This window comes from Megalops cyprinoides, chromosome 9, assembly GCF_013368585.1.
Source record: "Megalops cyprinoides isolate fMegCyp1 chromosome 9, fMegCyp1.pri, whole genome shotgun sequence".
In the NCBI taxonomy this organism is placed as follows: domain Eukaryota; kingdom Metazoa; phylum Chordata; class Actinopteri; order Elopiformes; family Megalopidae; genus Megalops; species Megalops cyprinoides.
This window is the reverse complement of record NC_050591.1, coordinates 18,161,653-18,185,939: the sequence shown is the minus strand read 5'-3', so window position 1 is coordinate 18,185,939 and position 24,287 is coordinate 18,161,653. Positions and strand designations below refer to the sequence as shown.

Sequence of the window (24,287 nt, the reverse complement as noted above, 5' to 3'; positions counted from 1 at the left end):
AAAGAGACCTTCTGTACTGTGTATCTCCCACACTGTAAATGAATGGTGAGTTTCTATCAGCTCCTATTTGAGATCTAAGCCCTCAGGTTGAATTCAAGCCTCTAAAAGATGTGCTGATTTACTGATTTGTTCTATTCATCTAACCAGTAGTTCATCTAATCAATACTGGTTCTAGACAATTTGTTTTCTTAAATATGTTTACACCTCCTGGCAACTAAATTGTATTACCTGATCTAAGTGTCACCAGCTGGGTTGCCAATATGTCCTCCTCAGGTAGAGAAGCCAAAGTCAGCTTAAACTAACCTAGGTTGGTGCTGACTTGAAGCATTGATACGGCATCTGACATTACTGTACATTTTAACTTTTAAAAAACTTAAAGTTTAAACTTATTTTCCCTCTATATATAAAGCCATGATCTGCAGTGAATGGCTGCCTTCTTCTAAAACAAAGTTCACAAATATAGCTTACTTTCACTGACAGTGTGCCTTTTTTCCCCAGCTAAGTGCTGAGCTGACATGTAAACTCAGCAATTTGAGGGCAATTTCAGTAATGTCGGAATGTGTTTTTCTTCCTGATTTCATGAAACTAATGAACAGCAAGCATGTGCCTTGTGCCAAACATGAAGTAATAAAATTTACTTTGTTTATCCATTCTTCATCACCACACATGCAAAGCCCCCTCCAATCTGATGGCACCTCTACAAATATGGCTGCTTCTGGCCTAGTTCAGTATCTGCCCCCCCACTCCCAGTTGCCATGGCAACCTAGCTCTGCAGCAAACAGTTTATTGCTGATTATTTTAGGTGAAGAGAGTGCAGGCTCTGTCAGTGGCATCATCATTAAGAAAGGGCAACAAGAGAGACGGAGAGGAACTCAGGCCTCCAGGACCTGTGGCCTGTGTCCTGCTGCGTTTTTGCCTTTGCTGTGCCTGTGCAGGGAATACTTCCTCTCTCCTTGCCAGGTCACATTGTTCCTGCTGCTCTGTGAGGTGTTGTAGTGAGGCTCAAGAGACTGGCGCACTGTGGAGCCTCACATGGGTTCTGTACCACCTGACAGAGCTGTTGTAATGGCGTTGTCAGGGCGTGGCAACTGAAGGATGGCACTACACTGGCAGTACGCTTGCCTTCAGAACAGATTTTTTTTTTCCTGTGTTGTCATTAGTAATTTATTGAATTTCCTTCCTGTGCATCAGACGTTTCCCTCAAGAGCACCATTCCCAAAGGCAAGGAAAGGCCCTCCTAGTGCATGAGCTCTGGGGCACATTTTTTGGGAAATGCAAATGAAGACTCCCACATGGTCACACTAACAGGTCACAATGATCAGTGACTCACAGAGTCACACAAATAGCAGTTTGTGGGATGGATTTTCACAGACTCTCCCCACTCGCTTAAGGCGTTTAGGAGTTGGCAGTTCTACACCGTATGGCTGTAATGATTGTCATATTCCCCGCTGCCTCGTCTGACACCCTTTCACAGAGGATTTCTGCAGAGAGACTGCTTCATCAAAAGGCATGCTAATGTCTCCTCTAATGTCACAAACTGGTAAAGCTTGTGTGACCAAATGCTGACAGGACCAGCTGTTGATTAAACGTTATCTATCATGCCATGTGCTAACTGCCCTTTTTGGCTGATTCTATTTTGCAATATGTGTTGTGGTTCTTATCTTACAACGTATTAGGGATGTGAGCAGGGGTTAAATTGGGGGGGGGGTTAAGTTGTTGCATAAATTTATTTCCTTTAAAGTTTCAGGGGTTAAAGTTGTTAAAGTTACGAGATTTTGTAGTCTATGCGCACACACGTGCACCCATGTGGCAACCCTGAAACCCTGAAACTACAGATCCCCTCCCCCCATTAACAAATGCCAATTTAACCCCTGGATGTGAGAGACACAAAAGCAAATTCCAAGCTCACAACTCACTTCAAATCACTCATTTGCTCTTTGTGACGTCAGTCAACGCCTGCTGTACAAAATGATACAAATTTTCCTGAGACAGACCTTGTAGCACCCCTCTAAGTTTTTGGTTTTTGGTTGAGGTTTGTATTGTAATTATCTCTTGATAAAACGTGAATATTGTTGGTCTAAAGCCAATAACTGACTGTGGGATTACAATCTGCCAACTCTGAATAAGTAAAGATATCCTTGGCGTTATTTTATTATTATTGTTATTGTCCTGGCAGCCACCTGATACCTCCTCTGACAAGGCTTTTGTAATATGAGTTTAAAGCTACCACCAGCTATCAGAAACAGCTCATTAGCACGCCTCTGCTCCTCCCATACAACTACGCAGGAAAGAAAACGGCTGCATCGTGATGGACTGTCCCACCACCCCCTCACTGGACTGTTCTTCCCGGGGAAACGAGACGGAGTGAGTCACGGCGTCTCATCCGCAGCTCCCCCACCCCCTGCAGGGAACACCGTGACTCCCAACGGTCGGAGGGGGACATAGGAAAACCCTTGGAAACTGCTTCAGCAAAAACATTTCAAACGAACGCAGTTCTTGAATCCGATTAACAGGTGATCTAAAGCCTTGAATGCAGCATGGCAAGTCTGCGGGGTTCCCTTTGCTTTGCAAATAGAACTAAACAGAATTCCAATAAAAAACAGAGCAACCGCAGTGTGTTTACTGCATAACGCGATTGCCAGCACAGATGCTTACAAAATCTTGTAAAAATGAAGGCATTAGAAAGAACACTCTGAACGCACTTTACCCGTAGCTACCTAAATTGTATGCTCTAATTAACCACGGGGATAGCAACAATAAGCAAAGGTAACGTCATCATTCTAGATTGCTGGTAATGACCACTAAACTCGTGTGTACAAAATCATGAAAGATTACAGCCAACATTAAACAGAGGTGCACTCTCTTGTCCAAAGTACTTTGTCTCCCTCAAGTGGAGAATAACCTGAACTGATTCAAAGAGGGGGGTAGGTGGCTCGGAGCTGCATGCTTGAATAAACAAGTTGCATCACCGTTATACTATAAAGCAGCATTTCCCAAACCTGTCCTGGTGGACCCCTTGTCCTGCATGTTTTAGATCTCTCCCTGCTCCAACACAGCTAATTTAAACGATCGGTTTGTTATTAAGCAGCTTCAGGAGTTCAGAAGGAGTTGATCATTTAAATCAGCTGTGTTGGAGCAGGGAGAGATCTAAAACATGCAGGACTGGAGGTCCTCCAGGAGAGGTTTGGGAAATGCTGCTATAAAGTTAGCTATTTGTAATGATTCGCGCGTCACGTGACTTTTTCTTTACAACTTAGAATTTATAAATTCCACTGGCTAGCTATTTCTGTTGATCACACTAACAGACTAGTACAGACTAGCTATTACGCAACAGTAAATACAAATGCGAAACCGTTTGTAGCTGCATAGCTGACTACTTGTTTTGGGTTTCACGTTTTTAATTTTATTATCACAGTTAGTTTTCCAACAATAAGGACGGAAGGCTCTAAAATGTTTCCCCGTTTATTAATTCAGTCACGTGACCCCTGCGGAAGTTTTTTTGTTGGATTTGTATTTAACCAGTGCTACAAAACAAGCGTGAGAAAATGTCACCCGCCAGAGCCTCACAAGAAAACACTCTAAATTTTTTAGAATCTACGCTGGGTATTTTAAAGATAGAGTAAAGAAGGTAAGTTACTTTTTATGTCGATCGTATTCGTTTTACAAAAGTTTTTAAACAAGAAATCAGAATCTGGAATAAATTGGAGCTAAACTCAAATCTCGTCCTAGAGCTGCGCCGTATCGTTTTGATTTAACGTTAGCCACACGTTAGTTAGGAGCTAAACGCAGGAATAAACCCTATGACATGGACATGGATCGTTATCATTATGTCAGGATATACATCATTTGTCATTCGTTGATACATTTTGCCTTAATAAGGAGAAATGTAATGTTTTGATGGTTTACGCACTTGATACATGGCTAGCACAGTTTGTTCGCTATTCTAGGCAGAGGGATAACTTAAGTAGAGTTGGTTTATTTGAAACATTTTTTGTTTCTTCCTGATGTTTCTAGAGTTAGAGAGACTGCTTTATTTCCCGTGATCTTACTGGAATACAGGGCGAATGTTGACGCATTTGTTTATGCAAGTATATCGCTGTATTCAGTCGGCGTCCACTTTGTGGGAATCTTAAAGGTACCGACGGAGTTTTGTCTGTGTGTGTGTGTGTGTGTGTGGGAAAAGGTACTTAAGGAATTCATAACAACTTGCAGTCCTCGTGTCAACTGGATCTTTTCCCCGTTCACGTGGTTCCTTTAGCAGAATATCCTAGAGTGACGTTTGGCAACCACAGCATGTGTTTTACTGTATGAGCAGTCTTTTCAGATCTGCTGTGTAGCACCTGTTTTGTCGATACTCTACTTTGTCGAACAATTAGAATATGTGATAGATGTATAGACAGTCATCTTGCAGGGTGAGTCTGCATGTAACATGCGGTCTGTGTCATGTGAAGGATGTCCTACTAAGTGCTGTGCCGATGAGGTCTAGAAAGGAGACCCGGCAAGACCAGCTTCGAACTTCCAATAGCGCTCCAAAGCCTTCAGGTTTACAAAACTGCTCGTGTTGCACATTCACACAGATTAATATTATCTGAGAGTTTTAGGTTGTAGCATACAGTAATACAGTTAATATTACAATATCATAACTAAGAAATGACAGTACTTCCCTATTTATTTTTCTAATGTATTTCTGGACTTTTAATTCCTATATGTACATTCTCTTCTTGATTATGTTACAGTAATCCTTGATATTTTTTGAATGAAGTGTCCTTTCTATCTGTTTCGTATTAGTAAAAATCATCCTTTTGCATCGTCTGATCCACAGTACATACATAATATACTATTGTGCAGTGGTTACATTATCCACTGGTGCATATAAAGCAGGAAAAGAAGCACATGTAGCTATTCCAACAACTTCAGAATATTTTCAGACTGTCTCTACGAGTCTAGGTCTGTCCACGGATTGCCTTATGCTTGCAGCTGTTCTTGTAAACATATTTAGCATCTTATTATTTCCAGTATGTTTGGTATTATGCTCACTGGCTCATTGGATTGCATGAATGTATGAATTGCAGCAACTAGGTTTGTATGTGGTAACAGAATGGAATGACACGTACAGTATATGTCCCTCCTGTTTAACTGGAAATTCTAATTCTCCTAAGGAATTTAACATCATATACAGGCTCCTCTTTAAGCTTGAATATATGTGCCTCTGATAATAAACACACTGGGAAACATCATGCAGGTGTACAGATGCAAACATGATGTTTTGAAGTGTACACTTCCTGTTTTAGTTTTCAATTTTGTTCATATGTTAGAACTGATGTAATCTGAAACACAGTAAAGGTAGCTTGAAACCTGTGTCAACAGTCTCTAAAAAGAGATATGAAAGGTTTGCCTTTCCCGAATGATAATTTGTGGCTATATGTTGCTCTGCTTCTCTGGTCTAACCATTCATTGTAGATCGATGATTGAGTTCACATTGTTGCCAGTAGGGTCATACATTCATGATAAAAATGGTTGTTCAAGTTATGCTAGAGATCATTATTCATGTAAACATGAGGTAACAGCTCAGTGTTTTGACTATGCTTGGTTTAGTCAAAGACTATGCTTGCGTGTAGTAGAAGATGTAAGAATTATATAATTTACTGGAGTGGCCATGGAGTAGAAAGTGGGCTTTCATGGGGCACTGTGCTGTCAGCTTCCTCAAAAAGCAGTCCTAGAGGTAATCCAGACTGAGTACATTTGTAAGGCTATAGCAAAAGTGCTCCACCTGGACCTTTGGACTCACAGCCTTATGCTCCAGGGTCCACTTCTCTGCCCATGGCTGCTTACTCCAATCCCCTTGCTTGGCTGTGACCAGCTCCCTCCCCTCTCAGTGGCTTTGGAGGAGAGGGCTCTTTGTCAGAAGTGTGAGCATGTTTCTCAGGCATTCCTCATGCTCTAGAGAAAACCCCCTCCCCCCTCCCCCCGTCCTGGATCCTGCGGGACTGTGTCAGCAGTGAGTCACTGAGCGTGCTCAGTCTGCACAGGGTCAGAGTTGATGGCGTTGTGAAAAACCTGCTGTGCCAACAACTCAGTTTGAGTCAGGCCCTGGAGCCTGGTTAGTCATGTGGCCGTGGATCATGAGAGCCCCAGGTGGAACATGTCGACCACAGACCTGTGGTCAGGGTTTTCACAGGAAATCGGAGGCATTCTGAGTGAGTGTAGGCTACATGCAGAGGGCGGATACTCTGGTTGAGATTGGGGAGGGGGGAGGTGATCACCACACTTGTTTTAAAATGGCATCAAAGAATATCTGAACACCTTTTTAGATGTTTTTACACCTTTTTTTAAACTCGGGTTTCAGTTTTGCATTTCCTCCAGAATGAATTCACTGCACTGGTAAGACAGACATGATGTATGAATAGGCCTACTGTACTTCCCACACCCTCAGTATTCAGAAACCATAGACTGGGCAGCATGTGTGCTGGTTTTACATAAGTTATACTATATGGGCAACTGTAAGTAATACTGTCCTTAAAATTCAGTATGATGTACATTTTGTCATTATGAGTAGGTCTATATTTAGCTTCTGAAGCAGATCATTTGTGGTTTGCCTGTGTGGAAAGAGTGAGTCTCTAGAGATGTTGAGGTATAGATAAGAGTGCTCGTGTGCCTGAGAGAGATTATTTACACCTCTGGGAGGTTTGGGTCTGCTCAGTGTCATATCAGCCACAGTCGGTCCCATCTCTACCATCACCCACTCACTCTTATCCAGAACTGCCCTGCTGTCTAGGTATCTTCCTGACCGCCCAGTACAAACTCTCCCAACCAATTGCTTTCATTGCTATCATTGCTTTATTTTGCTTACATTTTTTGCATGGGCCATTACAGAAGTAGCTCTCTGTATTTTTTAATGCAGCCTGTGATAATGAGGAACCTTGAGTAATCACATGACAACACCCAGTAGACTAATTAAAATCATTTCGGGGTGTTATGCTTTCCCATATAAACAGTTCATGTGCTGTGTTCACACTGTGTTCAGTAGGTGGTAGGTGTTTCATTTTTGCATTAGATTTGCATTGAATCCCTCTGTTGAATGGAGCCACTGTAGGTAACATTTGCTTGGCAGTGGGAGAGATTAAGATGCGAGCCGGTTTCCGGTGCATGTCTGACATTTGGCTTAGTGTTGATGTAAGAAGTCACCAAGATCCTGTCTTGGTGTTTTCAATAATGTTTTAAATATTTTTTGCAATTGCGTGTTAACTCCTTTAATCTGAGAGCTCAAAGCAGGAGTGGGAGTTACTGTAATGTGTCCATTTTGTACATCTGGCTTAATCACTGTTTTCTGCCTTGTGTCATTGTTGTTTGAGCAACTTCAACAAGAGATTCACAATTTTCTGAAATGTTGGCACGCAAAGTTAAACTACTTTGCATGTACAAACTTCCATTTAGGACTCAAAGAAATCATCATGAAAGGCTATGCAATTGCCACTATGGAAAGCCACTGGAAAGACACAAGACCTGGTTAGGGGCTCTTGAAGAAGGGATATCTGTAGCAGAATTCCAATGGTGAAAATACTATGCAGTCTTGGAGCAGCTGTTCTCTGTGATGCCAGTCTGTAAATAATACATTTTCCCCATGTGACAGTATATTTGCACAAGAAAGAATAGAGTGGGTCATGAATGAACCGCTTTAGATAGAATATTACAAACTACCTATGTTCTTAGTTTTAGCTTTGAGTCTAGCAAACTAGTTAGCTACTTACAAACACTGCTTAGGTTGCTACATGGCATTGGATTGGCGTGTATTATTCCAAATAGGTGCTTGCAGCACTTCTAGCATTTCTTGTAACAAGGGTCTAGCTGATGGAAATGTGCACTGCGTCTAATCATAACGCACAAACACTAGTTCTTGCTGTCAGCTTTCGTGCGGATTTGAAACCAAGACTTCTTGAGAGAATGTGTTTCCCTCAGGCTGCCCCTGCTGCTGACCCCGCGGCCCCCACAAGGCTTGGAGAATTTCACTTCGTGCACAGCGTTTCTCTCTTTCTCCCTGTCTCTCTCTCTCTCTCTCTCTCTCTCTCCCCCCCCTCTCCTGTTGCCTCTCTCTTTCTCTTTCTTTCTCTCACCCTCCCACTTATGCCCTCCCTCCATGACACACTTTTCTGTACAGTGAGCTTGGAGCTCAGAGCAGGCAGAGGCATTCTTCTCGCGATCATCTCTTAATCTGATATAGCAGGCCAAGCCGAGCTGTGCGCAGCACCCACATCCCTCCTTCAGAGAGAAGAAAAGCATGTTTGTTTCATGTGCTTTAATATATATTTTTGTCTATTTGTGCAGCACTCAAATGCAAGAGAAGGTCTTAAAGTCTTGGGTGGCGACCCTGTATTTTTTGCTTGTTTTCTTTGCTTTTTAATTTATTATTAACTCAATCGATCTTTTGCTGGAACTGAACCAAAGCCTAGACTCAGCTGTTAGTTAACAGTTTATGGAAGTCATATGAACAGTCAAGTTTTTGCATAACTAATGGTTTCAGGGCACATGCAGTACCTGATGATAGACAATAATTTAAATGGACACTGTGTAACATTTTTGGCCAATGCATACAGCATATGTATTGGTGGGGCATGTCACATATCTACAGCACTGAGAGTTAGTTCATTTTTGGTGTCTGCTACAGTTATATAATTTATATGTGTTTTTTCATTGTGTACATAAACATATATTTATGTTATATATATATATATATATATATATATATATATATATATATATATATATATATATATATATATATGTATATTTTTTTTTCAAGTTTTTGCAGGATATAGAGGAGCAGCATCTTAATTGTGCATAACAGCTAGACAACTGGCTACTTTACTAAGCTCACAAATCCGGCTGTGTGAACATGCTGTCAGTTCTGTTTGCCTTTTATTGAACACCATACTTGCTCTCAATATGGTGACATGATTCAGTAAGGAGCTGAGGGCATCTGTGCTGAAATTCTGCAGCATATTAATAAAGAGGTCCTTGCTAGCTGGCTAGCAGCACTGATTGCATCTGATTTTTCTGTGATTCAGGTTAAGAGGAGGTTCATTAAACTCTCCTGGGTCTTTTAAAATGATGTCACCCATTTACAATGGTTTGTGAATAACCTCAGAGGGCTGCTGTGGTGTTCTGGGAAATCCTTTAGTCTGAGAACATAAAGTCCTTCATGTTTAGTAAAACTCACAGAACCTGCGCTTTTTGCAGACCCATTTGAACAGGGCTTTAGGGAATGTTTGAACCTCACTGTACGGCATTGTACAGTCTCATGATTGGTGCAAAACAGACTGAGAAAGATATTGTTTGTTTTTTTGCAACTAACCCACAGAGGCAGTTGTGTCCCTCACCCTCTCACTTACTGACTTCCTGTGAGCTGCTCCTCACTTTACTGTGCCTTCACTTTACTGTCAGGGTAAATTGCAGCCATTGAAGAGTGTCTGTTCTTGTGCTTTTAATTAATCTATTTGTTACTGTTGTCATATTTTGGCAGTGTTTAAATATGTTGAGATGTATTAGCCAGGGTTTTTTTTAAACCCGTACATGTGTTTCCATTGGTTGTTAGTTTTAATAATAAAGGGGATTTTCCACATAGAGCCGGAATCAGACTGGCTGACTTAGCTAGAGGACGAGAGGTATTTTGTCCAATCAAAGGAGAAGTAAGTGTGTAAGGCTAAGCTCAGCCTGACAATGTTACTGCTGCCCCAAGGTAGCCCACCAGTGCATCATGGGATGTCTCCCTCATTCTCCTTCCAAAAAGCGTGCCTAGTACAAGTGCCAGCTTGTATTCAACCACAAAGTAGGTACCAGACCTGAAGCAGTGAATCATTAATTAGTTTATCAACATTAGTAAGATGCAGTCAGTCAGGGACCTTAGCGGTGGCAGGAGCTTTATTTTCATTTTTCCCATGATACTGTGCTTTAATGTGGTTAACATGTATTTAATGTGGTTAACATGTATAGCTACAATAGCTGCACATATAGATCTTAAATCCTAAAACCAAGACAAAATATTACAGGCTATTTGCCCATTATTTAGTCTTGACCCAGATTCATGGCAGCACAGAAAGATGTCATTACCCAGATTACCTTGTCTTGACAATCGGATGCATTGTTAAATCCAGCTGTGCTGGTGACATGAACCAAATAGTGGAAAGGTATCAAAGGTGTCAGTGCTCTCTGATACAATTTCTGGTCATGTAGTTTATGATGTGGTTGGCAGAAATGCATTGTGTTGTAAAAGCGGGGACCGCCTATATTTCATTTTGCTTATCTGCACAAAACAGCATTTCCTTTTTCCTGAATTAGGCCCAGGATCTGATCTCAACATATCTTCAAAAATATGTATTTTAAAAGTTCGACAGTCTACCATGACAGACACATGAAACGGAAATGCAAAACTGTGAAAGTATAGCAAATCCCTTTTCAAAGAAAGCAAAGACGCAGGCCTCTCAGAACTTGGAAGATGACTGCTTGCTTTTTAGAGACAATGCGTGAGCTTCAGAAACTCTGAGGCAACTCCATACACTGTGTGACCGCCCTCCCCAGCAGCTGTGCACTGTCATTGTTCCCCTGTTTAGTGTGGTCATCTGGCCAGTGAAGGAGAAGCAATGAGCTGCACAGAATGTAGGCATCACGAGCTTTGCAAACAGAGGGCTTGTTTTCATGGATCAACATTGCACAGATGCTGCACAGATTCACTGATCTGTAAGTCATCTGGATGGCTCATCCTATTTACTGAGCCTACTGTAACGCCATCCACTTGAGATCACTGAGTCAGCGCCGCATAAATGTCACAATGGAGGTGTTTTTCACCTATCACCCTACAGTTCTTTGTAAATCAGATGCAGTCAGGCCAGCCATGAGCTGCAGGCTGCGCAGAATCTGGCCATCTGTTCAATGGGGCACCATGATAGTGTTTTAGTGTGTCTTTAAGGTGTGGAAATACTGTGAAGATTCACTTATCTGATTGGACTGGTGGTTGGATGTTGTAGTAGAAACAGTGAATGGAATGAGGAAGATGGATGATTTCAGGAGTAGTGAGTCTGTGCAGAGTCTGTGGAGTAAGGCATCCCGAAAGATACCATTGGTTGAATGAACTCTGTGACACTTGCATGCACTGCAGTTATACTTCTGTCTCTACCCTGAAAAGATACATATCTTTTATATATATATATATATATATATATATATATATATATATATATATATATATATATATATATATATAATGTTGTTTGTGAAAACTTTAATTTTTTTTCTGGTTTGTCTATTTGAGCCCATCCATCAGAGTTTGTCTGAGTACAGAGTTTATCTATCAGCCAGGACCATGCTTCGTGTCCAAAGTGTGAAGTGGAAGAATATTCGGAGAAAGGAAATTATGTAAACCCATACACTTGCCGTAAGCAAGGCCAGACTTACGGTTGGTGTATGAGCAGCATGAATGCTCCAGTGAACCTGCAGCGACTGTTTCCTGTCGTGGATTACTGCACAAATTTTTGTAGGGCCAGCTCTTCGGAAAACAGGATCTGAAGCTCATGACACACGCGCATCACAAATACCAAAGATGTTAAACTTGATCTAACAATGCAAAAGCAGTAGGAGAGGCAAGCAACAAGGCCTGCATGGTGTGCCATTTAGCTTTTTTAATTTCAGTGGAAGTCAAGGTTAATTACAGTTGCCTACCAGCAAAACAGTGAATGTGTTTTAGCCCAAACACAAATTGTAGACAAAAGTGTTGGTCAGGGGGGTGTTCTGGGGCCTAGTGGCACACAAAAGATTTTGCTAAGGAAACACTGTCGGCGGTGTCTGTCACTTTGAGTAGTCCTGTTCTTTGAGATGTATGTGTGTTTGGCCTGGAGGCCCTTTGATCTCTCCTTGTTGAAGTGTTTTTTTTCTTTTCATTTATAATTTACAGGGCGTTAAATGTACCTTATGAAATTACATAAAATATCTTTTGAGCAATTCACTCTACAGTAGAATGTTTCCCCACACATTCAAGGGTAAAATACTTCAGCACCGCAGATACATGAGCAGTCCCCACCTCTCCCTTCATGGCAGGCCCCTCTTCTCCCATCCCACATATGAGCTGCCAAACACAAACGTTTGCAGACACATAGTGCGTAAAAGGCATGTAATACACTACCCCCATTCTCAGCTATACTGCATAGGACACGGGGCTCAACGATCAGCTGCTCAGTGTAAGGTAGGATGTTGTGTTTTAGCAAGGGAAAATGACAATATGTAGCAGAGTTGTGGCAGTGGTCTCCCTTTCGGGAAGACTCCCCTGTTTCCTGCTCTCTCTCCTCCTTTTTGCCCCTTGTGTCTTTTTTTGGTCTTCTAATCCGGAGGGCTGGCTTTCTGGGTGAAGGGTGGGGGGGGAAGAAAGACGAAGAGGGGAGCACATTTGTGGAGGGGGCTGCAGAAATGTGTTGCTAGGCTGGGAGGCTCCCTTGTTAATTGTTGGGCCACTTTTTGTATGCTGCAGAATGCTCTATTGTTCACTAGAGCACAGAGGGATGATTATGGGGCTGGGGACAAGGCTGAGCTACAGTGCAGCTGACAGCACTGCACTCTCACCCACACTGGCTGAGGGAGAGAGGAAGAGGGAGGGAAGAAAATACCGTGTGGAAGTGAGGGAAAGTGAGAGGGTGGGAGTGAGAAGAAGAGAGCAAGACTGAGGGAGGAGATTGAAGGAAAGAGGGTTATAGGGAGGAGCGAGAGGGAGAGTGAAGGGGGGCAGGTGGTTACCCTGTGGAAGACCTTCCTCTCTGGTGTGCATGACCAGTGGCCAGTCTGAGTGGATGTCCCACAAGGGCTGTCTCTTGTCACTTGTCTTCTCTCCCTGTTCTTTCTCTGATATTTCTGTTGTTTACCCCTGGCCCAAAAAAGTGCAAGCCCCATGTGTGAAAAGTGTGTATAATTAATAAATTTTCCTTTCTAATGTATTAGAAGGAAAATTAAAAGATGTATTTAAATGAACTGTTTTGCTTTTGGTAGAGATTTGTGCTGAAACAGAATGTTCTGGGCCTTTGGTTTAATGTTGATTTGTGAGGTGAAGCCAGGGTTGTACTTTGCATTCGAGGTATTTGCCTAATCTCTACTGAGCTGTGTCCCTGGTGAACATTCTGCAGACCCACAGGCCCCCAGAGGAGCATATTGTGCAGTCAGCTCTTAAAAGCTTCCTCTCTGCTCAGGGTGAGCTTATTCTCAGTGATACGCTTTGCTGAGGCCTACACATAGCCTAGCTTTCTTGTTGCATACTGCCTGAAACAGCATCCTGGCCTGGGGGACCAATCATCAAGTTGCTAATAAAGTTAAGGTTTCAAAATGTTTGTGTTCTCATTTTGAAAGTAACTGTGCATGAACCTCACAGAGATATTGACTGAATCAGAAAGTCAGAGAGGCTGTTGTGCAGATGGGGGCATTGGGAGCGTGATGCACCATGTGTGAAGTGTACCAGGTTGAACAGGGCATATGCACGTGTGTTTGTATATGTGTTTGCAGAGGAACGCTTCTGAGAAAGAGACAGGAGAGTGGTTGTTGCGAGAGTCCAGAAGCAGGCAGACTCCACTGAGTCTCAAGAGAAGTCATTGTTTTCTTCCTCGTCAACAAGTTTTAATCTGCACGATTCACAATTTCTCTTTTTCTGCTTTCATCCGATTTCTCTGTTACCTGTACCATCACTTTCACACAAAAAAAAACCTCTCACACAATGTGTTCTGTGCTGTACTTTTTGGTTTTAAAAAAAAAAGCAAGTGAAGTTCCTCAATCCTCAAAATCAGGAAGTTTTCTCTTGCTGAGTGATGGCTGGATATGACGTGAGAGGGTACTGACTCTGCTGGGGGGGGAGCGAGCGAGAGAGAGAGAGAGGGAGGGAGGAAGAGAGAGAGGTGAGCTTGTTCTGGCCCTGCTTCCTTACACACGCAGGCTTCATCCTGACTGGGAACAGTAGACTCTGCCAAGGACGCCCAGCTGCCTTGGGGAAATGGGGCCTTTGTGTTAGAGCCTTGAAGGACTGGGAGGCTGTGGCGCTTGTAGAACGCGGGCAGACACTGTTTACTGGTGAAGAGGGACCCTGGGATGGTGTGGTGAGTGCTCACTCTTGGGAAGTGAACTCTTACCTCTTAGCCTGGTCCGGGACAGAGCTGTATGTGTACGTTGGGATGGATGCCATTAATCTGAGGGACTGATAAGTAAAGCCTGTGACAAGATGTTGAATGTGTTTGTGTAGGTATTTACATGTTAATCTTCTGTCCCTGAATGCAGTGCTGTTAGTCATATAAAAAGCTAAAGAAGCAAACAAGCTAAATATTTTGCCACATTTTTTTTTTATAACTGCATGGGTAATTGTGGTCAGTGCTATGCTGACAGGGTTGAATGAGTGGCCCGCAGTAGATTTATCATTAAGTGGGATAAAGGCAGCTAATACAGTGGCTCTGTTCCCTTCCTCTTTTTGGTTACAGCAGAAGTGAGAAGTGTGTCAGGGCCAATCTAGTGCAAGGCAGGTTTTACAGTTCACACAAATTTCAGCTTCTGCCGGCACCTCCTGCAGCAGAAATAACTGCTTGTGTTCAGCGTGTAAAATACTTGGTAACTGAAAGAAATGCTCTTGTGAGTTGTGTGTTAAATGGTTTCTCGGCTGTCTGTCTCACGAAAAAAAAATAAGGTGTTATTAAGCTGTTTCCTCCTCTGTCCGGCTTCTGCTTCTTCTAACATTGTGGCCAAAAACTTGTAGAAGTCTCATTTGCCCTGTGGAGAGGTGTAAACCGCAAGGGCACAGAAATGAGCTTATTTAGTGCTGGTACACGTTTAGCCCAGAATTTGTTCTTTGTAATCGCCCTTTCAAAATTGTCTGCAGTTTCTTTGTGAAATTCAGCATGTGCATGCCAAAATACCACAGCTTAACACCTATGATTCAGTGGAGTATTAGGCCCTACGAATAACTAGAATTGCTCTTCCATGCAGCTGACAGGCTAGTTGTTTACTAAGCAGTTTTTATATATTGTCTTATTCCTGTTCAGCACAGTTTCAAGGGCAATGAGGGAATATCTAGTACTAAACCGAAACATAATGTGCACAAAATAAACAAACAAAAAGTGCTTATCTGTTAGTGTCTCCTGTAAAAGCATAGCAAATGGCAGCCAGAGAACTTTTGAATAAGACAGTTTAAAGACATAAGAGGAGTTTAAAGAACATCGGTTGTTTTTTGCCTCTAGTCTTTGCTTCTCAGCATGCATTGCTAAATTGTTTAATCTAGAGAGGCAGGGAGATGGCAGAGCACATTCTGGGGCTTGTATGAGACTGCTTGTTGTGGAGTTGTTTATAGAAACCAGGAATTTTAAATTAGCTTATTTTTATTCTTTTGTTAAAAAAGATAATGGCTCTTCTGTGTGGATGCTGACCATAGTAATTGTGCTGAATTATGCCACAAATGTTCTATATATGGACCAGATATCTAGGTCCATGTGCTTCACACTGAAAGTTCTGTCTGCGCCATTGTTGAGGCTATATATGTTCTGATTTGCTGGCTCATTAATGAACATTCTTAAAATGCTGTGGTCTAAACAGAACATCCATGGCTGGCCTAGCAGGCAGTACTGGAACATCTTGTTACCAACCATAGCCTCTTAGGCAAGGATGTATGGAGAATGGAAGGAAGGCAGGTACTGAATTCTGTGTTATGCAGTGATTTTGGATCCATACTGTGCCACTCACTGGGCACTGATGCAGCCCTAACGGGGTACAAAACACTTAGCATGGCGGCAGGACACACAAGCTCATTAAGTGACAAAATATAGAATATCTTTGATTATTCTTTAAACTCTGGATATTAGGGTTTACTTACCCCATCCACAAACGGCTGCTACAAGTAAGGAAAGGGCAGTAAATGAAAAGAAATGGCTATGTAGCTTGATAGAAACAGCAAACACCCTACTGTAGTCCAGCCACAAAGTTCTACTTTGAAGCTCTGACTGGCAATGATCTGTGATATGATAAGGAAAGTCAGAACTTGTTCGTGGCCTTATATGTTAAGAACTGTAATTGCAGTGATGCTATCTCAAAATTCTAACAGGGGAATTTGTTCTCAAATCTAAAATGCCACAACAGGAAAAATAAATGCCATGAGAAAAGAGGAAGTTTTTGCTTTAAGGTCAGGAACAGCTAGCAGTATCTCATGTGCATCTCTTCCCTTGAGAAATGGACCTTACCTGTGCTACAACATTTATTCCATTTCAGCCATCAGCCAGAACAAATGCTGTGTAGGTCTGAAGAGCAAATGATAACTTCTGTTTTGAGGAGAGAAGGATGCCTGCAGAGGACTGTGATTGTTTTCCGACAGGGGTGACAGAATTAGACATGGTTGTTTTAGATGATGAAGGGAGAGCCAGTCATGGCAAAGAGTGTTCCTCACAGCGAAGCTGTACACAAGGATCGTAAGAAGAGCATCTGTGTGGTGATTCACGACGGTCACGTGACCTCGGTGATGTCTTGCATTGCGTCTGTATTCCCGAGTGCACGGTGCGGTTTTTGCCCCCAGCTGTCCTAGTGGGTCCATCTTGTGATTGGAAAGACATCAAGTGACCAGCAGTGTATGATTCATACTGTTGTGAATAATGCTTGCTATTTATATCCTTCTGTTCTTAGTCTCATGATAAATCAATACTGTTGTATTTGGATGATCTGAGTCTTTGCTGCCTCTGACATGGCTTCCACTTGAGCATTAACGTTGTTGTAACATTTACTCAGTGTTCTCTGAACATTTTCCAAAGCAATGTGAGCACTGGCTTCATTTGAGGAGACAACCTGTTGTGGTACCTTAGCGTTAGTCTTACTGTTAGGCCAATTACTTCTACCACATAAATTAATACACAGCACCTCTCTTTGTCAAGCGTCTTTTCCTCTCTGTAGACTATATTAGGGTCAACAATTAATAGTATGTGAAAGATATTATAAGACTGTTGCTCATGGACATGTACTGTATGTCTGGTCTATTTTTACTCCAGGAGAAGGAAGTGTGTATTAAGAAATTGGCGTAGGCCAGAATAATCTTTTCTCAATTCTGGCTTTTCTGCAACAGTGTGCGTGTGTATGTGTGTGTGTGTGTGTATATACGCAAATTTAGGAAGTGCAATGCTTGACCAGATGCTCTGACTGGACGGCCAAAAGACGTGTCGTTTGTGTATTAGCTTAAGTATATGAAATTTGAAATTCTGAAATGTAATCTTTTCAGTTGATCCTGATGAAAGGGTGACAGGCTGTGTTGTTGTACAGGTTGTCTTTATGTATTTCTTTGTGACTGTGACTTGCCTAGACTTCGACTTCATTGATTCTTTAAGATGGGTATTTCTGGTGACTGCAACTGTCACCCGGCAGGTGAAGCGAAACCTAGCAGCTTCCTCCAGCTGCTGCTAGCCTTACCTGAGTCAGTTGCCTCTCCATTTTCAACAGCCAAAAAGAACACAAAACAGATTAGTCCATTACAGTTCAAGTACAGTTAGCTTCAACTGGCGGACACAGGTTAGCGCATATTTTAAGGTGCATTTAAACAGAAAAATGTGCCAAAGTATTCAAAGTATGAAGCAAAACCATTTCCTGTTGTGGATGTTCCTTGTTTGTGTCTGTTATGGGTACAAGTGTGTATGAGTGTGCTTGTATGTGTTGCAACTGTTACACAACACGATTGACCACATGTGAAATCCTGTTCTTTGAATCTTGTAATCTGATTACATTTTAATATGTAATATCCTCTAACAGCTCTTACTCTTACTTGCACACATTTCTGTCTCGCACAGGAAGGACAGTTTATCTGAATGGACAAGTAAGAGATGTGACTTTTGTGCATGGATAAAATGTGGGGTAGATGGACATGTGCTAGCCATTTACGTTAGATGCAGGTCTGTTCACATAATAGATAGATCGTACCATTCAGATGGTTTCACCATCTTTCTTTCGTCTCCCAATGCTGCCTCTGTTCTTTGGTCTCTGTAGCCAGAGCTGCAGAGCTCAGTAGTGTCTATGTAATTTGTGCTGCGGTTTCTAATGCTGTGAATGTACTTTGAGAAGTGATATGAAGAAGCCATGTTGCAATTTATTGATACAGACAGATACAGAAACAGAACAGTCTGGGTGCAATGAATGATAAGGTAGTAGCAATGCAGCTAGAGAAATATCCTTCTTTCAGGTCACATGTAACTCTGAACTTCCCCATTACATACATGCTCGTAAGTGGCCTCAGAACAAGAAAAGGGAAAAGAAACGCAGAGCTGTTTACCTTTGACTCAGACAAGTAATGAAATACCAACGGCCTACCTGCAGTGCGCATTCAGTAGTATCACACAGATAATTCTTGTCTTCATATGTTCAGAATACATATACTGTATATGTATACAGTAGCTGACATGCATCAGGCATTAACTCATTGCCTTTCAGAGTACTTGTGGACTTTGTTAAAATGCCCTCTGATAATCCATGGCATATTAAAATTACTAAGAGGAATTGCTGCCCCCAAAGATTGGAATTTCACAGCCATCTTAAAGACCGTAAAGCTGCAGTCTGTTTTGGTGTTCTGGGAGTACATTGTTTTCTCACAGAATAATTTGCTCTCTGATGTTTATGTTGACATTTTGACTGTGCTGAATGGCTCTTCTCTCCTTTATAGATCCAGTCCTTTCTGAGGGCGGTGATGCTGAAGCTGGCGACGAACTGATCGCCTCGTTTTTTCTGCACCGAAGTGTTCCAGAACCGCGTCATGGCCTCGGGGGTGGACTCGCAGTCTGTGTCTGAGTGGCTGACAGTGCTGCGTCTGGAGCAGTACATCCATGCCTTCCAGGGCATCGGCTACGACACGCTGTCCGAGTGCCGTGGCCTGACCCCTTGTGACCTCGAGCAGGTGGGGGTTGTCCTGCCAGGCCACCAGAAGCGCATCCTGGCCAGCCTGCAGAAAATGTTCTCAGAGGGACAGGAGGGGGACAAACCCGTCCCCAAGGGAAGGACCAAGTTTCGCTGCCCCCCCAGCAGCCGTGACGGCCCTGAGACCCCGGTGCCAGCGCAGATCTGTAGCTCCAGTCTTTGCCCTTCTAACGTTCAGGACAAGCCCCCTCCGCCTATCCCTCCCAGGGTGACTCCAAACCGTCCCCCGGTCAAGTTTACCCCGTCCCCTGCACCCCGGACACGTCCAGAGACCTTGCCACTGAAGCCCCAAGAACAGGAGCAGCACCAGCAGGGTGGCAGGAAGCCATCCCCCATGTCCCCGTACCCATCCCCGTCCTCTTCCTCTTCGTCTTCCTCTTCCTCGTCATCCATCTCGGAGCAATTCCACCTTTATGAGCAGTGCTCAGCCCAGGGTCAGACGGACAAGGGTGTGCCCCCCCTGCCGCCCAAGTGTTATGCTGTGGGAGCTCCAAAAGAGCCCCGTGGACCCCCTCCGGTGCCCCGACGGCCCCCCGTCCCAGCTCCCAGAGTCAACATGGCCAAGACTCCGCCCCCACCAAGGTAAGCGTAGCTCATAATTCAGCACCCCTCCTCTGGCAGTGCCACAGTGTAAATTCTATGTCATTGATAGAATCTGTGTAGCTTTATGTGAGGAAGATTTTCAATTTTGTTGGGCATCTTCCTACTTTTTTGTTGTATTGATCTTTACTTGTGAAAGAATTAAGTAGTGCTGCATTTGAATATGAATATACTGTATCAGTAGCTGCTTGGGAAGAAATACTGTGTGCAGCAACATAGAAGTTTAGTTTTATTAACATTAATTTTATCCAAATAATCAAGTTTCCTGATTATTACATTGACTAGGAATCACATTGAAACGCAACACAATTTCAATCTAGGCACCAAGATTCTTCAGACAGGTGACTATGCAGTCTGTGTGAAATGATTGCATTTTTATCAGGAAGAAGTAAACGGGTTTTGTAATCTGCTGCTGCTGTGTCTGTGGCAAGGGTGACCTCTAGAGGTCAAAAGGTTATTTTATGCAAAAGCATGCTGGCTGAATGTACTGATATCCACCCACAATAGTTAAAACTATTTTTGGAAGTAAAGGGAAGTGCATAACGCAAAAAAATCGGTCTTAGTTGGAAAATATTTTTTGCTATGTAGATAGTGTATTGCAATCTGCTCAAAATCACACCAGTTTACTAAAAACAGCAGAAAACAGACTACACATGGGTTGTGTAGGTCCAACCTTTGGTTATTATATTTAGTTTGATTAGCATGCAGTCTGGCTGTGTGTGTGTGTGTGTGTGTGTGTGTGTGTTTGTGTGTGTGTGTGTTTGTGTGTGTGGTTGACCTGAGGGGCAAAGTTCAGAAAGTGCATTATCAAGTCTGGCTTTGTCTGATTTTTTTCCCCCCATGCCTCTGTTCTGTTTATAATCGTATGTTTCCCATCACCAGTCTTCTGCTGGTTTGCGAAATGTCCATCACAGGGTTAAATTGGGTCAAGTGAAGTGTATGGAGTGAATAATAATAAAGTGTACATTTTTAGACTTCCTGTTTCTTTCCCGGCTACCAGCCTGAAGTGTGTGGGAGTGTTTGTGGGTGGGGATGCACATGTGAGTGTGTGTGGGGAAGAGTTGCGAGTTTTTCCGGGTGTTGCTCTTTTAAGACGAAGTTATTTCATTGAGCATCAACTCTCATGTGGCACACATGACGTTTACTTATTTAATCATACGTGAGGTTACAAATACCGTACAATAAATGTAGAATGATCTCTGAAGTAATGCCAACATTTCAATTTTGAGAAAGGGTATAAAGAACAAAAACTAATTTTAAAACGATTACGTTGTTCCCAGTGAACAGCATTCTAAGTAAACCAGGGTCACGTCACTATTGTCTGTCAAAAATATGGATGTTGACAATACTCTTGTACCGACGTTGTTACGTTTTTGGCCAACAAGGAAGAAGTGTGTGCGAATTGGTTTTCACTCCGCTATAAAAGCGAATTTTTCGTTTCCCAAACAAGTGTAGTCTAAATAATACCACTAGAGGTCAGTCTTTTCTGGTTGTAATTTTGTGTGACGGTACAGGAGGTCAGGGTTTTTTTAAGCGTTCATCAACCGGAAAGTTTTTTTTTCAGGCTTTGGTGACGTTACTTCAGCGATTACATGCCGATACCAGAAGTAGCTTACGATGTTTACCAGGAAGGCGCTTTAAACTGTAAAAAATATTTTCTGATTGTGTTGTAATTCTGAGGATATTTTTTAGGTTTCAAGTAAGTGATGACTGCTTATCAATCTGTTTCCTAACTTCAATGTTGGCTAATTTGGCTAACGTTAGCTAATATTCCTTATGATTGTTGAAAGAAAACCAGTTGGAAACTCAATTCGCCAAGGTCTCTACTTTTTCTTAGCTGGTTACGGTTAGATTGGTAAGGAGGTCTGATATAGTAACATGTAGCTAGTCTAACGTTTGCTTATGTTGCCGGGTCGGCAAGGGGGAAGCAGCCACCCACTGTATAATGCTTTTGAACAGCACTGGCATTACCAAACGTATCGTCAACAGGACCATTTTTTGGTGCATACAAGGCTAAACTGCTACTGTAGCGTTATAGCCACGTGAAAGCCAGTGGTAGTAATTTAAAATGTGAGGATCTAGGAAGTGATGGTTATATATACATTACACCCTCTCAGAACTGTGAAGTGAACATGATAGTTTGTGCGACCCAATGGGGGAAGAAAACAATATGTAGACTGATTCATAGCCATATGCTGCATGTTCATAGAATCTTGACAGATGATATTGGCACCTCGGTTGGTCAGGAAAATGGAAGGAAAAGCACCAAGTGATTTCCTTATCCAGGACAAACCATAATGCGTAAAGACATACTTCTTAATGACTGATGAAACGAACCTTGTGCAATGCACATCTGAATCCTGCCAGTAATTCAGTGTCTGAGCCACAGGTCAATTGTCCAACACTAACCGTTACATCGCATGCTGCCATGCAATCAACAGCATACCTTAGCATGAGCATTGAAGAGTATATCTTGACGAGATTTGGTTGATAGTGTAACAAGCTCAGAGGAGTGGAAGACACAGTCTCTTTGGCAACAGATCAGCCTCATCAGTGCATTGTGGGTAGTTGGCACACACTCTGTAACTACCTCTGTTCTTCTATAGTTTGGGGGGCGCTATTGACACATTTGGTAAAAGTCAGAGAGAAAAAGAGAGCGAGAGAGAGAGAGGGGGTTGTAATGCAGGAAGTGCCTGACTCACAAAGCCCAACACAAACATCTCTAAAAGTGCTTTTAGCTTCCTCTCTGCTCACACAGTGCAGTGGCTGCAGTTGCCAGGATCCATCCTTTTCTTTCTCGCATTGGAAAGGACCCTCAAGCAGCAGTGCATCTTCTGTTTACTTTGAAGGGAGGGCTTGTTTGTCTTTCCTCTCTAATGAGAATGGGCCCGTCCATCAAGTCGTAACAGGTGAGTGGTGGAATGGAGGGTTTGCCCTCCTTTCTTATGCAGCAGCCAAGGCAGATGGCCTCACCCTCCGTTTACCGTTATCATGAAATGGAACACATGCAGTGTGCCGCTGTGCCAAGAATAGTTCTTTATAGCTACGTGTGTGAGATTCTGTAGTCAGGGGAGAGTTAAACTCCGTGTCAAATCTACGCATAGCAAGTTAAAGCAGACAGACTCGTTGTACTGCTTTTTTTGAAGTGTTACCTTGAGTTTGGTTAGGACTGGGATGCTGTTGCCCCTGACAGAATCCATCAAATGCATGGGTTATTAATTAATTGGTTTATTAACTGAGCCACATTTGAAAAGCATGCTTTTTGGAATGGCTTGTAGCAGCCATTGGCCCACAAATGCTACACAAATGTGTGTTGCTTTTCCCCGGAGCCCTGTCGGTGCCTTTTGGGGGTGGGGGGGTGGGGGGGTTGGTTTCCTGAATGGGTTGCGCTGCTGTCATCACGGTGTTCCTGCAGATTACAACATCCATGTCCGGACATCCTCAGCTGAGTGTTCTGTGGCTGACCCATGTACAGTGACAGCCTCGGCAGCATAACAGCGAGCGCCCAGGACTACTGCTCATAAGCTGCTGCTCTAATGGTGGTTGCTACTACGGAGTGGCAGTGTAGCATAATGATAGGGAGCAGGACTTGTAACTGAAAGGTTGCAGGTTCGGTTCCACACAGGGGCACTGCTGTTGTACCCTTGGACAAGGTACTAAACCCAGAGGCCCAGCCTCAGTAAATATCCAGCTTACAGTTTTTTTTACGTTACGTTGCTCTGGATAAGAGTGTCTGTTAAATGCTGCTAATGTAATGTAATATACTACTGTGTTGTGCTGAAGCTTTGCGCTCCAGAGCATTTCTATTCCAGGAATTGTGTCACGTGTGGCTCACAGTGGTCAAATGTGTAGTGATTCATTTGGATTGAGAAATGCATTGCGATGTATGCAGTACTGTAGTAGTTCATTAAGTAGTATGAATGAAGGAATTCTGGCAGGTTTTGGCATTGGTCCCCAAAGATGCTGACTCAGACCACAACCCTGATATGCAAGTTATTAAAGTAATGCATTGAAAGACATTACTTCAGAATAAAGATCTCCATTTTTAAGCTCTAGGCCAGGAACAGTATTAAGTAAACGGCGTGGGGAGAAAAAAAAAAGCTGATTAGCTTTTTAGCTTGAATATTGCTTGTGTTTTGATTTGATTTTCAAGAAAATTGAAACTGAAATAACGCTACATGAGCAGCATTCTAAATAAAGTAAATGAAGAAAAGCATTCTAAATAAAGAAAATGATAACCACCCTGCTCTGCAATTCTATGATAATGGCTCGGATCGCCACAGCAGAGAGTATAGCATAGAGAGTAGGTTCGTCACAAAGCACATCAACATTGTGACCAGTTTCAATGTCCGTTACGTACTCCATTTCATTTGATGGGTTACCAAGATCAGCGTCTGTGCCATCGGCTCGGCCTCCCTTTCATAACTGAGGTTCAGTGCTGTTTGGAGGAATAAGTGGTTAATAAGGCGATAGCAATAAGGACTGAGACAGCTAGGCAGTGGCCATGATGATGACTATATCCCCTTAACCTCTGGTGTTGGAGCAGCTTGTGTGAGCTGGCTGAGAGGAGGCATATAGCCAGTATAATCGCCAGGACGAGACACACAGAGGAGAAGTAAGGAGGAACGGAAAAATGGGAGAATGGCATTTTGCCATCTGCTTATTGTTACAGCATATAGGAAGGCCACCAAGGGCCATTCTGACTGTTTATCACTAGTTTGCTCTACAGTTGTCTTTTAATCTGAATACAT

General features: G+C 42.7%; 1 protein-coding gene across 4 annotated transcripts in view; it reads left to right on the top strand.

The window, feature by feature from the left end:
* Positions 1-3,309: 3,309 nt before the first annotated feature.
* LOC118782700 (arf-GAP with Rho-GAP domain, ANK repeat and PH domain-containing protein 1-like) overlaps positions 3,310-24,287 on the top strand; it is a 68,424-nt gene continuing 47,446 nt past the window's right edge. For 3 of the 4 annotated variants that reach the window (XM_036536180.1, XM_036536181.1, XM_036536178.1), the window contains exons 1-2: positions 3,310-3,628; positions 18,686-19,518. In XM_036536180.1, coding sequence (XP_036392073.1) covers positions 18,776-19,518 — 743 coding nt within the window. In that variant the 5' untranslated portion in view covers positions 3,310-3,628; positions 18,686-18,775. Of the gene's footprint in view, positions 3,629-13,965; positions 14,115-18,685; positions 19,519-24,287 lie in introns of those variants that run through there. The other variant, XM_036536179.1, reaches the window with a different exon arrangement.